This window comes from Schistosoma haematobium, chromosome ZW, assembly GCF_000699445.3.
Source record: "Schistosoma haematobium chromosome ZW, whole genome shotgun sequence".
NCBI lineage: Eukaryota > Metazoa > Platyhelminthes > Trematoda > Strigeidida > Schistosomatidae > Schistosoma > Schistosoma haematobium.
In genome coordinates, this window is record NC_067195.1 from 15,640,397 (window position 1) to 15,657,875 (window position 17,479).

At 32.2% G+C, this 17,479-nt stretch overlaps 1 protein-coding gene across 1 annotated transcript in view; it reads right to left on the reverse strand.

The window, feature by feature from the left end:
• Positions 1 to 17,479, reverse strand: part of MS3_00010310 (uncharacterized protein) — a gene marked incomplete at both ends in the record, with an annotated part of 87,450 nt that overhangs the window by 16,486 nt on the left and 53,485 nt on the right. Inside the window, 6 exons of the mRNA XM_051218670.1 lie at positions 85 to 579; positions 3,257 to 3,506; positions 5,235 to 5,605; positions 8,638 to 9,035; positions 10,933 to 11,233; positions 14,645 to 15,148. Of these exons, the coding sequence (XP_051070515.1) occupies positions 85 to 579; positions 3,257 to 3,506; positions 5,235 to 5,605; positions 8,638 to 9,035; positions 10,933 to 11,233; positions 14,645 to 15,148 (2,319 nt within the window). The remainder of the gene's footprint in view (positions 1 to 84; positions 580 to 3,256; positions 3,507 to 5,234; positions 5,606 to 8,637; positions 9,036 to 10,932; positions 11,234 to 14,644; positions 15,149 to 17,479) is intronic.

Consider the following 17,479-nt stretch of genomic DNA (forward strand, 5'->3'; position numbering starts at 1 on the left):
CACCGGTCTCCTGTATACTGAATAAGTCATCAAATCAATAGTTAAAAAAATTTTTTTTAAACAAAACACCGTAGCTTGACTTACAATAAATCCTAAAATACCTTGATATTCTTTATAATCCCATGTACATTTAATCAAAACTTGAATAGGATCAGAGAAACAGAAAAAATTAATTGGACTTAATACAAGTTTACTTAATAATACAGGATAATTGATCTTATTCATCTTATATATAACTAATGATTCAGTCATTTGTTTCATTTGATGATTATACTGTAATTGTATTTGATTACATCCAATTCCACTATTAATAAATAACAATGATGATAATTGTATCATTGAAGAGAATATATTAGTTGTACTATAATCATTTATAGCTTCAATAGAAAATAAATAATATTTATTTCGTATTAAATCTTTCAATTCTATATGGAAATATGAATTTTCAATTTTATTTTCATCATGTTTTATAAATAAATTGAATAATTGAGTATTTGTATTATTATCATTTGATAACCATAATCTATATGTGATATGATACCAACCAGGTTGACTATTCCATTGACGATAATTTAATGCCTATACAACATTCAAAAGGATAATAATAATAATTTAAACAAACTTTGACAAAATTAAACAAATAAAAAAATTAAATCAGAATGAAGATTTGTGAAGATTAAAGCATTTTCAAAGTTCAGTTCACGATTCAATCTAAGCTAGATCAACATCGAAAACCTGGAAGTAGTGAAAAGCTGTTTCGTCAGAGTGTGGGACTCATTAACAGTGCCCATTAACAATCCCACAGGCGGGGTTCGAACCAAAGACCTTTGGTCTTGCGAGCGGATGCTCTAGTTCTAGACCACTGAGTCGGTATGCAACGATGTTAGTGTTTAACTTCAATCGGCCCATGATTTTGTGCAACCCTTCATCCATTGTCTGAAGTGGATAAGAGTCTCCATTCGACACGGATTGGACTCCACTGAACACGGCTTATCACTAAAACTCCAGGGGATCCATATTGAAGGTAGTCACTAATCAGAACATGATTATTATTATTACTATTATTATCAGATTGGGGATTTGCAGAGACTAGTATTTTCATAGTTGAATTCACGAAGGGTTGTACAAGATCATTGATCGACTGAATTCGAACATTACCACCGTTGGACGCCGGATCAGTGGTTTAGGAGTTAAGCGTCGGCGAGCGAGGCCGAAGGTACTGAGATGGAGTCCCTTGTGCGAGATCGTGAATGAGCACTGCCGGAACGTTTCATACTAGGATGAAACGGCCATCTGGTGCTTCCAGACTTTTAACGATGGTCTGGCTTAAATTTTATTAATTATTAATTTCAATAATTTTTACTCTCTTAATTCAATTATTTTATTTTATTTTCAACTGTTATTTTGTTCATTGAAAGGATTAGGTTATACTTTTTCCCGACTTTTCACAGATTACTTCAGTTTATATAATTTTCTCAGAATGGGTTTTGTGGAGATTTTTAGAAATTTCACAAGTTGAAATCATGAGCCAATTGAAGCTAGACCACCATGGAAAACCTGGAAGCATTGGACGGCCGTTTCGTCCTAGTATGGGACTCCTCAGCAGTGCGCATCCACGAACCCGCGAAGCCAGTAGGTCCTGGGTTCGAATCCCGCGGGGGGCGGGTTCGTGGATGCGCACTGCTGAGGAGTCCCATACTAGGACGAAACGGCCGTCCAGTGCTTCCAGGTTTTCCATGGTGGTCTAGCTTCAATTGGCTCATGATTTCAACTTGTGAAATATATAATTTTCTGTTGTAAATAATAGTACGTCTTATGATTTTGTATATAAGCATAACAAGGTATTCCCCATGTACACATTATACATTTTGCACTAAGTACATTGACATGTTGGCATGCTGCTTTCAAAATTTATGATCAAAAATAATTGTAACAGAAAGCAAGAAAATTGGTTTGTACCATTGTTATTAGCGCGTAGTGGAAATAAAAGAAATCTTTCACATCATTCATAATCATATTCATAAAAAAGAAGAAAAATTCTTTCTGCATTAATCTATTTATACATCCAAACAATATTGTCATTGCAAAGTACTATGTAGCAGTTCATATTTGGCAATAATTACTTATAAGAAGATTATATTGTTCCAAAAATTGGTACTTTTATCATTATCTAGATATCACATAAGTGTAAGTATGAGATAACAATTGAATCCTTTATATATTGACATCCTTAAAATACATATTATTTATTGTTGTAGAGCTAATGTCTAACGAAATCTACAGAACTTGTTTAAACATTATTTACCACAGAGTTGATGAATAATGGGGAGATTGGTACTACTGTACATTCATAAAAACTCGTTTACAATGTTTATATAAACTCGATAAATTATTAAACATGTTTGTCAGTATAAGTTGTATGTGGATATTGTTAACTGTTATCGAAATCATGAACTGATCAAAGTTGAGCAACCAATAAAACCCAAAAAGTACTGCACAGCAATTTCGACAGTATATGGTATTAGGAAGAATCATCAGTCCAATGTTTACTGGCTTTTATTGATTATTTAACTTAGATGACATTTAACGACCTCCAATTAATCTCTTTACTTGTAATTACCATGTTTTTACTGATGACTTATTCGGAGAAATAAATCGCAGAGTTCTGGTTTGAGGTCATATTCCAGCTATCGAACAATCAAACAAACTGTTCCATTTAAACATACTAGTCACCGAATACCACCTTTGTGGTCCAAATATAAACCTCTCATCCCGATATCTGAAGTTTCCACTTTATTCCCAGATGGATTCGTGGATGCGAACCGCTGTAGAATCCCCTATCAGGATAAGCAGTTTTCTATTAGTTCTTGATTATCAGTGGATATTGGACTGAGGTAGATTAAAGATCTCGATAACCATGTTTGCTTACAATAATACAAATAGTAGAAAATAATCAAAAGCAATACTCGACAGACTGTTGGCAAACAAATCAATGACGAAATTAGTCGACTTCTTAGCCTCATTGATATCTAAACGTTTACTTACTTTAAGCAATATATTTGATATTACACTACATCACATTTGATATTTTCGATCTGATCTCTCAGTTTCATTTACTATAGCAACAGTAAATTCAGTAGAATCATGTTCTGGTGTTAAAAATACACTACAATTTCATCTTTCCATACGAGTATCTTTATTTTTGTAAAAAAGAATAAATATAAAGAGCCAGAATGTCGAAAACAATAAAACTCACTTTCCACTTTAACAATAAATATTCACAATAACCCCTTGTTACAATATCTCTCTGTCTCCTTGCGGTATGACCAGAACTTTGGGATATTTCAGAGTGCAGATGAGATCTCAGTTCAAATTCTAATTTAATTGAATAATAGCAAGGTCTTTGTGGACTTGTTACCAAAATATCAGTTGGTAGACTGAAAGGACTAATTCCAGCATCACTTTGAGCAGCTAGACGAAAAATGTACATTTTATAAGGTAGGAGCCTAAAAGCAAATACAGAAAATTAAATTTATTGTCGTCAAAAATTAAAATATTTAAGACAAAAACCAACAATCTAATTCGTCATTTTTTGTATTAGTTATTATCATCCATAGTAGTTTCTTCTTCTTTCAGTAGATCCTGTAACGCTTGGAACCTGTTGTTGAAATTTATCTTCAATTCGTTGGGTTTGTCAGTATCTCGAAGGAACTCTGTATTGAACCATTTTCGTTCCTTTCTCCCAATCAGTCCGTGTCGTCTCATGATATCTTGGCCATCCCGACTTTGGCGTCGAATTGTATGTCTTCATTTCCGACGCTATTTGATTGGTCCTCCCGGTCTCTCACGTTGTCTAAACGTTCCATGTTTCTGTTAAATTTGTTGCTCTGGTTGATAGAAGTTGCATCAACCTCGTGAATTCCGAAGAACCTCGGCTTTCATCATGAAACATCATGATTCTTCTGAATGAAGATCCTTCAATTAGGAGTACAGAGTTTAAATGGTTTGATTTGTGCAAGCTGGTTTGTTTTTTTCTTAGCAAGATTATTTTCTACGGGATGAGTCTGCCGACCCAATGCTTAACCCTCCTCACTTGTGTGGACGTGATACTGGCAGTAACTCTAGAAAAACTGCAGGCAGAGCTTTCAGTTTTACCCATGAGAATTTAATTTATGAACTACTGTTTTAACGTATCAGTGATAAATTATGCTAGAATAAATTGTTCTGTACTAGTGACCTCCATATTTCATTTTATATATAGTTATTTTTGTCATAGAAACTGAATGCAACATCAAGACTGTTAGTCTTAATTAGGCACAAATAAAGAGTGTTAGTCAATCGATTGACTATCACAGATGTCTATCAAAATTTTTAGTTTAACTTAAGTGAACATCATACTTATTAGCTTCATGTTTAACAGTGTAGTTAGAAAGTCCCATATTTATGAAGTGAATACATTTAAACACTCAAAATGCGTAAAGGGTAAAATGTCTAACTCCTAAGTTATTCATTCATTTCAATCTAATTGGTTATTGTGTCATATATGTGAAATCAGACATCTAATATGTGATAACATATAGTAACAGAAACCTGAAATGGACATTCATTTAGGAAATAATCTAAAATATTTCTTCAAACATAGTGTAGGGTTAACAGATAAAAAACATAGAAGTCCTATAAGTAGAAAAATAATATAGTCAGTGATATGGTACTTTAGTGAAGGCGAACACAGGTGATGACAACCGAATTATATTTAGCACAACATTACAGAGTTACTTGGTAAAATAGAAAAACCATACTATAATACCTAATTTGCAAAATGTTCATTAACTATATGAGAGTATATATAAAGTTCTTATGGGAGCTAGGCTGATTGTGAAAATGTACAGTTGAATATGAAGAGTTGCTAATTATTGTTTAAAACCGTTTTGAGCATCTGTTTTCAAATATTAGACAGTTAAATTTTACTAAACCAGAACGTTGTTGTACCACTGCAGATTTTGTTCTGACAATTCTTTACTGCCATCAAACATATGGTATTAAAGAAAATTTACAGTTGGGAAACAGAAGCAAAATAGAATAGAACGAATTTACGCCTGCATAAAGTAGTTTAATTCTAAGATTTGAACTAAGTTTTTGAGACAGATTTTCAATAGAATATTTTCACGTGAACAAAGCAATAGAATGATATCTTATTTCATGAATAAATCCTACAGCAAAAGATATCAACTTACCCATCTACTAAAAAATCATTCACTTCATCAATCTGTGGTGCTGGTTGATACGTCTTCCAGTTAACAGAACCATAATTATTTGGATTCTTACCATAAATATCTTCACTGAAACTATTATTCATTACTTCTGCATAATGTAAAGTATAATCTATGACTGGAGATGTATACAGAAATCCGGAACTATATTCAGTTGTTTGATTTGATTGTAACTGACGTAAATAATTAGGCCAAGATAAATGAGCTGTGGCGATAGGACAAATTGTATATCTATTCCGTTCTTGTGTGATACTACTCTGTGATATTTGTATTTTGGGAGTTACTGGACGTTGTCGTGGTCTTGTTTGAAAACTTTCAACGGTTGTTACATAAACCTAGAGTAGAAATTCAAGGATTACTTAGTTATTGTTATATCATCACAAAATGATCATAAGTTTGAGCAAAGCGAATTCAAATACAAATATTTACGCTATCATTCAACATTCCTTGTGTAATTATTGCTTAACTAAATGTTTTTAGACCCAAAAGAATGAATATTGTACGATGAATTTAGTTTATTTCATCTTGTTTATTCTAAATTTTACATCTACACAGAAGCTCTTTTTAAACATAACATTTAACTTTTAAAAATTCATGCCTTCCAACTCTCAGTACAACAATTTAGTCTACGCCAACCGATTCAAATCCTGATAATCGTTCATCAACGTATGTTGCACAACTTCTGACTGAAGATAATTTACTGTTTTCACAAGAATATGAAATTCTTAGGAAATTCTAATTCTTAAGTAAATAAATTTAAAAATCTTCATGTTGACATGATTGTTCATAATCATTGTAGAGTTCTACAATTAGGTAATTGTACTTCTCCGTTTGGATTAGAATATTCCAAAGCAAATTTGGTGATTATAAACAATTCCTTATATTATTGCTCGGGCAGGTCAACTTGGTAAATTAATCAATAAACATTTACAGGGGAAAAAAATCGTGATATGAAAAATTATACCAATAAATTAATTTCGCAGATGAAACATAAGTATGCCCTTCTAATTATTCATCTAATTTAAAACAAGAAATAATTTAGTGTATTATAATTTTCCATAATTTTTCCTTAGGCTATGAAATTACATAAATTTTGTGTTAAATACAACAGAATATTGGGGACTACTTGTCAAAATCATTATTAGTGTAGTCGGAGTTATAAATTGAATAGATTGAATTTCACTTACGTAAGAATGAAATGGGTCATTGAATAAGTTAAAGGGTTATGTAAGAATAAAATGATATCTTAGGGTGATGAGATCTAATCAATAGATTGAAATTTTAGATGAGAAATATGATATGAGGAATTTTTGAGAAATAAGTAAGGAGGGGGTTTGTGGAGATTTTAGAAATTTCACAGATTGAAGTCGTGAGTCAATTAAAGCTAGACCATCATGGAAAACCTGGAAGCACTGGACGGCCGTTTCGTCCTATTATGGGACTCCTCAGAAATGCGCATCCACGATCGTGCACCCCTCAAGACGCGAAACCAGGACCTATCAGTCTCGCGTCAAACGCCTAACCAACTAGACCACTGGGCCGTCATCCAATGGTGTTAATGTCTAATTTCAACCAATCCACGAAGACTTTTGTGAGATATCAGCTCACTGAAGACGGTGGCGCGACTTCGTGGATTGGTTGAAGTTAGACATTAACACCATTGGATGACGGCTCAGTGGTCTAGTTGGTAAGGCATTTGACGCGAGATTGATAGGTCCTGGTTTCGCGTCTTGGGGGGTGCACGATCGTGGATGTGCACTTCTGAGGAGTCCCATAATAGGACGAAACGGCCGTCCAGTGCTTCCAGGTTTTCCATGATGGTCTAGCTTCAACTGACTCGTGATTTTAATCTGTGAAATAATTAAGATTACGGTTTTTACGAGATTGACGAGGGCATTAGTTTATGATTTGTACTGACATGATTAGTTAATTTATTAATAAGATAATCCTATTGTAAGACATTTCAAAGAAACCAAACTAACATGTTAAAACTAGATACATTCAGTCAAACTATTTCCGGCGGTTAACTTTAGGGAAATCATGTATTATATTCGAATAGTCTTATCAGTACCCATTTTAAAATTCTAATTCCTCTATGTTCATAAAAAACATACATAGAGCTAATTAATTACATGCGCTTTTGATAAATGATATACATATTTTATAAATAATCTACGTAATTTAATCTAGCAATTTTTAATGAAACTAAGCAAATAAACTACCAAAGTCTCGATATCATTTCTATCTCACACACACACTCAGCTTCTAGGTATATGTTCTTCCAAAAACGTTTTAATCGAAATTGGTTATTGAGATCTTTTTTAACTAGAATTAAAAGCTAACAAATTAGAAGTATAGAAAAGGAAACTAATACACTGAGGAGTAAGTTATATTCATCTTTAGCTGACTTCAATCTTATACATGATGATAAACTTCTGACTGTAATTTTTTACTTTTATGAGTAACTTAGGCACGTACGATAAATCAGCTGTGTTTAACTTAATTGTAACGACTAAAAAAAATAAGTTCAACAATGGAAGTAAACTAGGACTGAAATCTATAACATGTAATCTCTTTTGTAATGAATTTGGATAGTGTCTCGTTGAGCATTACAGGAAGTGGCTTTTAATCCATTTAAGATCTATCAGCTAGCTGTAGCTGGAATCTGGTATTATTGTTCAAAACAGGACACGAACCCAACACTTTTCGCCTCAAATGCCTAAAACATTACCCTTTGAGCTACTTACTCCAAATAACAATTATCTTGTGCAATGGGAACGAATTATTCGTTATTCGAAAGACTTTAAATATGAACATTAACACATATTCAAGTACAGTCATCTGACTAGTCGCAAATAGGGCAAAGCGCGCATCCTGGGCCAGACTTCTTGATATTATTCAACTTCGCCAGAAAACTTGTAATTCTATGGCGGTATGAATTCAATCCACTCAAAACGAACATATTCCAATAGAGATTGATCGACGACAGTCTTTAAAATCAATAACAAGAATCCATCATCCGTTAAATTATTGATCTCATTAAACAATTTTAGCGTTAGAGATCCGTAAGATCTTTTCAATCTTTAATCTGCCTTGTCAGCTTATTTTATTTCAACAACCTCTAAAACCCCAGAACGCTGAACAGTCGTTTTGTCCTAGTATATAAGTAGTGGTAACTCACAATCTCATCATTAGTCATATTCAATGCCTTCAGGCGACATGATATCCTATGATTAATTGTTTCAACTATGGTCAATTATCAATATTGCACGACCATCATCCATTTTTATGAATACTTTTTGTCTTACACGTTATAAAATTAAGCTTAGCTGATCATGAATTAAATCAAAATTCTTAATTCACTCACCAATAACTCTGTTTTACTTGAACACATTTTTTCATCGTTTACGGTAATATTTATCGGTTGATTGAAGTTTGTTTCGATTAGTTGAAATAAATATGTTGCTTCCATTAACAGCTCATCAACAGTAATCAAATATTCTGAATATTTTGGTTTCATTGATGCTTTTTCAATTGATTTCATCAAGACATGATTATTCGCATCTGGCCAACTGATTAATCGTGTGAATGGTAAACTCAAATTTTCATATGATATAGGATCAATTCTTGTCCATTGTAAAGTGAATATATCTGTATGAGGAAACAATGGTTTATCATTATTAATATTTGGTATCCAAGTAATCAACACACGTGCTTTTTTCTGTTTTGACAATGGAATTATTTTACGCAGTAATAAACGGTGTCCTAAAAGATAATAAATAAATAAATAATAACGAATACTTTTAAAAATTGGTATATTATACTGAAAATCGTCAGAAAAAACAAACAAACTATAATAAGCATATATACGAATATTCGTCAAGATTAGAACGAATAGTCTGACAGATGAACATATCTTAAATATATTTTTTGACTGAGATCATGAACCGATTGACGTTAGACCACTGTTGGAAACCTGGAAGCACTGGACGGCCAGCTCAGTGGTCCAGTAGGTTGAGCGTTCGCGCGCAAGACTGAAGGCCCTAGGTTCGGATCCCGCGAGCGGGATCGTAGATGCGCACAGCTGAGGAGTCGCACAATAGGTCGAAACGGCCGTCAAGTGCTTCCAGGTTTCCAACGGTGGTCTAACATCAGTCGGTTCATGATCTCAATCAAGAAATTAATAATCTCCACAACCCCTATACTGATGTCCTAAATAATTTACTTCAATTAGTTAATAACCGACAATGTGTATATGTTTATTTTGACTGAATTGATTGTTGATTTAAAGCTTTACTAATTAAGTATACTTTTTTACTAGTTCATTTACCATTACGATAATTCAATTGTCCTGACTTTCATTTCTAATAAATTATAATTACAAACATAACTAGTTAATTAATCAAACTGTTTATCTGAAATTGTCTACATAGACAGAAATGACTATTAAATAAGTTATATCCGAGAGGGTTTTTGTGGAGATTGTTGTAATTTAATAATTGAATTCATGAGTCAGTTGAAGCTAGACCACTATGAGGAGTCTCATATTAGGATAAAACGGCCGTCCAGTGCTTCCAGGCATTCCATGGTGGTCTAACTTCACTTGACCCATGAATTCAGTTTTTAAGTTATATCTTTTAAGTTATGTCAATTATGCTGTGAAATAGAAGTTATCAAGATCTAATTTTAAGATTTAAATATAAAAACCATCAACAACACATACTGTGCTCCCGATACATTCATGTGACATTTACGGAAGTGTTGCAAAACAAATATACAGAATTTTGATGTAAGCCATTATTATAATTGAATTATATATGAACATATAAATTGTTATTGAACTTGTCAAACTAGTCCACATATTCAACACAAGTGAATATGTTAGAATAAAGTGTACCGTCTTACTAATCAGCTTCCTAATTGTGATCTTAATGTTTTGGAGTCAGATTAAGGCAAAAAATAAACTGAATTTTAATTATTTCGGCAGTAACTCTCGGAAGGATCCATTTTTAAAGTATCTCATATGCTTAAGATTGGGGTGTTCATCAAGCAAATATGCAACAATGTTAACTGAGTACTTATCGTAATAAAAATTATATCCGCAATGAAAATTTATTTGAAATGTTCTCTAGGTTTACCTTATTTAATGCGTGATGTTCAAAGACTTGAATTTGCGACTCAATATTCACACATCAGACTTTTTTTAGTACTTTGAATCAGTCGAGTACTAAATCAAATAGTTCGTGAAATAAGTTGTTATCATTAGGCGGTTATAAAGATGACGATTTGAATGAATTTATACATATCTACCACTTGATTCAACCTAAACGGTCTAGAGGTTAAGCGTTTTTCTACGAGACCTAAAGCCTCATGTTCAATCCTCAGTAGGGTCGTGGATGCATAACACTGGGGAGTTCCATACTATAAAAAAAGCTGTCCAGTGATTCCTCGTTTTCAACAGATTTGGTTGGTGATATCAACAGTATACATTAATCTTCACAAACCTCTATACTAACAAATCCAATGTAATTAGATATTAATCATGTTTATGAAAAATTGACTGAGTAATAAGACATAAGTACAATTCTTATACAGAAAATCAATTAATTATTACTAATTATATGTATTTTGATTGAAATAAGCAATATAATATATAACTTACTTAGTTTCTCTCCTTTAAGGTTCATATAAATTGTAGCCTGTTCAGTATCTTTATTGATTGACTGGCCAATTATATATAATCGAAATCTTAAATATCCATTAAAAGAACACGCTTCATTTGAATTAAAAAATATTTTCAATGGAAGTTTCAAGATATTTTCATAAAATGAATTACTAGATTGTAAAATCTTACTACGATTTAAATTTGTATGATTGAATGGAATAAATTTCAAATAGTTGACATCATCATTCTGTAATGTTTCATTTGTATTTTCGTTAAACCATACTTTATTGAAGATTAGCTATTAGATGAATAGATACGTAATCAATTATATTTTCTTTTTCAAGTTTTCAATCAAACAACAGAATATATTTACTCATGTATATTTAATTAAGAAGTAACATTTGATTGAAATCCTAAGAGATTCCAATCAAGTTTTGTTACCGACCTCATCAGTTATATAAGAATGTGCATAACAGTGAATTTTATCATATCGGTTATTAACTAGAAATGAACATTCCTAATTATTTTTTGCGCGGATAAACATTTATTTTTTAAAATATTCTTAATACAAGACTTTTCTGCTTATGATTTAGTTTCATTTTGTGTAGTCGGATTTCGGAGAACTTCAACGGAGCCTCCAGAGACTCAAAAGGAGCAGAAGAGTCCTAGCCAATCAGAGCATGATGGAACATTCTAGAATTCCAACGTGGCGTGCTACTATTGGTCAGTAGCATAATATGTCGCTAACAGATTGGCCGAAATATGATGTTGATTTAACAAACGTTAACCTCTATGAATACCCACGTTTTCTGTACAAAAAAGAACCTTGGAGTAAAATGTTTCTCTCATACTTTGCGTCTTCTTTCTGGTGTTCAGGTCGCGTGAGGGTTATCAGAATAGCTTAGGAACGAATATAGCGTCCAATCAGTAAGACATAACACATTTGATATGTGAAATGTAACAATTAGACGTTGTTTGTTTAATTATTTAAACATGGATAGATATTAACAGAAGTAATCGTACATTTCACTTGGTATTGTTCATCTTGTATCTTCCCACTGAGGTTTAAGACTGCAATTGATCAGTCTGTTATTGGCATAGGTGCATACTGTGCGTATGCCTCGATATTGCCTTAATTCACAAGCCTTTTGTAAGCGATGATGGATAGTGGCTAGCAGTGGAATCCAGGACTCGCGTTTCGTCATCAACTCTGAGATGCAGGTACATCCAGCTGACGAGTTCCAAATAGGACGAAGCGCGCGCCCTGGATTCCACTGCTAGCCACTATCCATCATTGCTTACAAGTAAATGTACAGTATTTAAATGTCAGTTTCTTAATAAAATTAGTTTAAAGGAACTAGTTGATTGTAGGCATTACTATGTTCTCGTACAGTTTTAACTTATAAACTGGTTAGATCATTAGAAGTACAAAGTATAGATTTGTATACTTTTGTGTTGCGAATCATTATAACGTATATTATTAATTGAAATCTTAGTAAATAATTAGGATTATATGTAAAGACCATTATTATCAACTAATGTATCTAACTTACGATCTATTGTCTAAATATTACTTTTCACAAGTTAGACGTTTCTAATTTAATTTATATCTGATAAAAAATTTGTTCAGTGTTTTTGTGGAGTTTTCATGCTTTGCATAAATAGAATCTTTGTTATTGTAACAAATTATCAACTCTCAAAATCGTTCTGTACTGATATTAAGTTTACACGATTGCATAGAAAGCTTATCGCATCACATAACAGAATCTTTAGTCGTTTGCTATTGATGTGTAATTTATGGGTACATATTTAAATCCTATTTATATGACAGACGACACTCTGATTTATTAAGTATCATAGTGATGATTGACAGTAACTGGAAGATAAAGCGCGGTACTTATATTTTGTTGCGTAGCTTCGTGATATGTTCATTTTACCACGATTATCAAATACTCTGTTAAATTTACTTTACGTCAGTTGTCACTTCCTTAAATTTTCAATGACTGAACATGTTCAGTGTTCAATTCATCTACTTCGGCTTTGTGTAATGGATATCATCTCTAGTCCTCTAACACTGAATGCGGCTTAGGTCCATTAAAAATGTCCATTTTGTCAGCATAAAATACTTGCAATTCATAAAATAATAATGCAATTTTACGAAAATATTTTATTATTTTTAATATATTTCTTAACAAATCCATTAATTTTAATAATTGAATTCACGAGTCGAACTAAACAAAATCATGAATAGAAACCTGGAAGACCTGAACGGCCGTTTTTTCCTAGTATGGGAACCCTTAGAAAAGCGCATCTACTATCCCACATTCTGTATTCACACCAAGATCTTCGTAGTCTAGATTAATCTTGACATCTTTAATTATTTTTATTGACTAACAAATTCTATGACTTATGTCACTTAAGCAAGACAAAAGAACCATTTGAAATATAATAATTTATCTAGTCTATTCGATATTTACACGAAAAAAACTACCTTCTTACCATGAAATGGAAGTAAACACTTTACTTTTTTCACCCGTTTAAATTAACTCATACTTCACTAATTAGTTGTGTCACGAAATAACCTGATAAAATAAGCTAAATAAAGCTTTGGTTTCATGGTAACGTTTCGATTTGATATAAAAAATGCTCTCAGTACGTGAAATAGCATGGTCTTTTAAAGAAAAAATCATATTTTGTTTTGAATGACCGGCACTTGATGTATGACATATTTCTAGAACACTATAAGTGAAATCAAAGTTTATTTCGAGAAAAGCTTATTCTAACTAAATTTTAAACTACTAAGCTTTAATTAAACAATAATCCCATGTTATTTAACTTAATAGGGGTCCATTTTGACTATCTGCAATTTGTTGACATAAAAAGCTGCACGTTACATAAATCTTTTACAAGTTGTCTATTTACGTTGACCTAAGATTTTTGACAAAGTAATTTCGAAGATCAAAGAATCCAAATATAAGTGTTAAATTATGTCACAATGAAAAGAAATCTACTTTTTACTTTCGTGAGTGATATTGTATGACTAGAAAGTAGATTTTAAAGTAAAGTCGCTGTAAGTTTTCAAGAGCTTTCAAGTATCCTTTTTACCTAAAAATAAAAAAAACAAGTTCTAATCCTTTTGACTGTATCACAGATAAACTTAAAGATGCTTGTTCAATCCAGAAACAGTTGTTAGCCGTTCTGTTGAAATCATATACTAATGACAAATCTTGTAAACTCTCTGAAAGTTCGTTGATTCCATAAGTTTGTGAACAATATATCCCTTCGTAGCTTTATACTTGATATATTTTACTGAGAAATCATACCAATGAGTAATCATATGTGCATATCACCTTTCATCTATGTTAATCTATTCAAACAGATACATACAAATGTAAGTCTAACCATGGACTTTAATGTTTGTTAGCTGTTTAGACTTTCTTCTCTAAAATCACTGATTGTGACATCTTTATCAGAGTATGATTGTGAACATTTAGGGTACATCAACATATCTGGTAAAATTCATTGAGATTTCAGGTTTCGATGTTTGAAAATGAATGGAATGGATTTATGAATGAAATGACATTAGAGGCACATTGGTTCGCAGAAAGATGCTTTATAAATGATCTAAGTAATATGAAAATGGGATTACACTAGTTCATAAGATATTGATGAGAAAAACTTTATGCTTCCACACAAAACGGTAGCTTACTTGGTAACCTTCTGGTAATTGTCCACACTCTACTTTGATATTCTCTTTCCAACTCATAACTACCCAATCTAGTTCACGTGAAACATTAAGATTGTATGGAATAAATTTTGACGTTCTCATCGAAATTAGAAATTTTATGTCTTCATTATTTTTTGCTTGTTTGTAAATTGACAAATGTTGAATAACAGTTTGTGGACCCAATAACCATTTGTCAGAATTTCCGATTTCTACACTTGCAGCACGAATACTTATTATGTAGTCACTATCGAATTTCAAATCTCCAGTGATATATGAGAAAGCCGTGCTATCATTAATAAATATTTGTAAATAATCTAAACCACACTTGCTTTGAATAATTTGAATTTTTACTGTTTCATTTGCACTATACATGTGATCGTGATTCGGATAAGTTGTCATTAAACTGTGTGTATGTTCGCTTTCAGCCTCCTGAATTGTAATTAAATACCCACCAGGTATTCCATTCCACTCCTCCGGAGAAAGAGGCTGAATTTTATAAATCAACAAAGTTTAAGTAAACAAAGTTTAAAAATTATTTCAATAAAAGCATCTGTGGTCAATAAGCTTACAGCTTTTAATCATCTGACAAAATTAACACATAATAAGGGGAAGTCATAGAATAAAGCACAAAAAACGCCTTTCCATCAATATTCATACTCTAGTGACTATTGTAGGGCGTATTTAGCAATATAATGTATCTCTTTTATCTGGAAGTGAGCGACCGAAATATAAAAGTTTTGTTTTATAGCTTTGACGTTCATTGATATGTCACTTTGTTCATTGACGTCCTCAGACGTCAAGTCGCTCCGTTCCCTTACCGTTCCACGTATCTCTGCATACAATGCGTGTAAGCACAGTTCATAAGTAATAGTTGAGAAATATCATCGGATATTAGGAGGCATCTCAAAACGTTTGAGATAAAAAAGAGACAATTTTAGTATCTTTAATCTGTTAAGACGAAAAATCATGTTTAAAACAGCATTGCTCACAGAAAATACCGTCTTTGTTACATTTAGCTTAGTTTCTAGGTTATAAATGATTTTTTAATGAACCGTAATTTTTGAGCACAATTTGAGCAATCATAATAGATTTTACGGTTAAAATCACGAATCGGTCTAAGTTATACCACCATTAAAAACGTGGAAGTGCTGGACGACCTTTCTGTCCTAGTGCAGGACTTTTCGGCAGTGCGCACCTAAGATCACGCACGCGGGACTTGAACCTAGGCTTTCAGTGGTGATCTAGCTCAGATCCACTCGTAATTTCTAGTGTAAAAATACCACAATCTCCACAATTCCCATGGTGATAATGGTAACTGACACTTCGAGTAAATGATAAGTGTATTTTTTACATTACTTATAGTAATACCGTCAGTGAAGTTGTAAATTAAAGACTGAATTTCTATTAAGTAAATAATTTGCTATTTAAAGTAGATTATGATTCACACAGAACACTTTGTTCTCTTGGAACAAAGAACTATTATCTACCCGTAATATAACTACGATTTAATTTTTCATCGCTACGTCTTTCATTATTATTAACCTACAACATGAATCTAAATAAGATGTACTCTGTAAAAACAATTATTTAGATTAATCCATTTTTGTACTGGTTGTTTGATGTTTAGGACCGTAATTGATCCGCGTCTTATTGACATATGTGCATCCTATGCAGATGACCTCAATATTACTTTAAGTCACAAACTTCCTAAACAGAGATGGATAACTCTATGACGATCGAAGCAAACGTTACTGGTTTCGAGTCCTTGAGTGAACATCGAATCTGGGATGCGGGTACACTTTCTGACGGGTCCCAAAAAGGACGAAACGCGTGTCCCGGATTCCAATGTTGGTCACCATCCATCCCTGCTTATAATTGTTTATATTATTTTGAAATTTCAAACATATGGTCCAACAAATAATAATTTATATGATGAACATCTTTCAACTATTTGTCCTAATGAAAGTTAAGAACATTTTTTATAGTCACTTGTAAGTAAATCATTTTGTGTGATATAAACAGTTTTGATTGCACAATCATTCACCGAAAAGAAAACATTTTGCTAAACTAATGTTTTTTCATCTGTCTCGGTGGGTATATTCCGTTTAAAATAATATACATTTTAATAATGTTCGGTAAACTATTCAGAAACTGAGTGTTTCAAGTAAATCAAATAAATAGTAACTACAAAATAATACTAAATAATGGAACAACCGCCCCACTATCTAAGTTAATACATCACTAGTTAGATCAGATTAGTGACAAGCACAAAATTAATGAATGCTCTATTTTCTGTTATTGACTTTCATAAGACTATCCTATGTCTGACATTAAAGAGGAAGAATGTTTTTGTAAAATCTCAGCGAAAGAATTTGAAGTAAATCCAACGTTTCGCCTGGCAATCTGGTCCAATCTTTTTCAAGGAAAATATAATCAAACAACAAAATTATCGATAAACTTGGACCAGATCGCCAGGCCAAACGTTAGATTTACTTCAAATTCTTTCGCTGAGATTTTACAAATATATATTATTCCTCTTTAATGACTCACATTAACTCGGCGCCCAAATATTGTGAAACTATTCGTTCAAATTTAGACGAAAGTTCTTATTTACTATCTCATGTCTGTTATCAGTATAATTATTAAATATAAAAAAATTGGGTTATGAAAAGAAATCTAGCTGAATTGTAATCGTCAAGCATTCCATATCCAAATTAAACCAATTGTATTGTGAATATTTAAAAACTTATCGGCGTTTATATTCCTTCTATCTGTATTTTATTAACTGAGTTCAAAAATAAAATAAAAAGCATTATA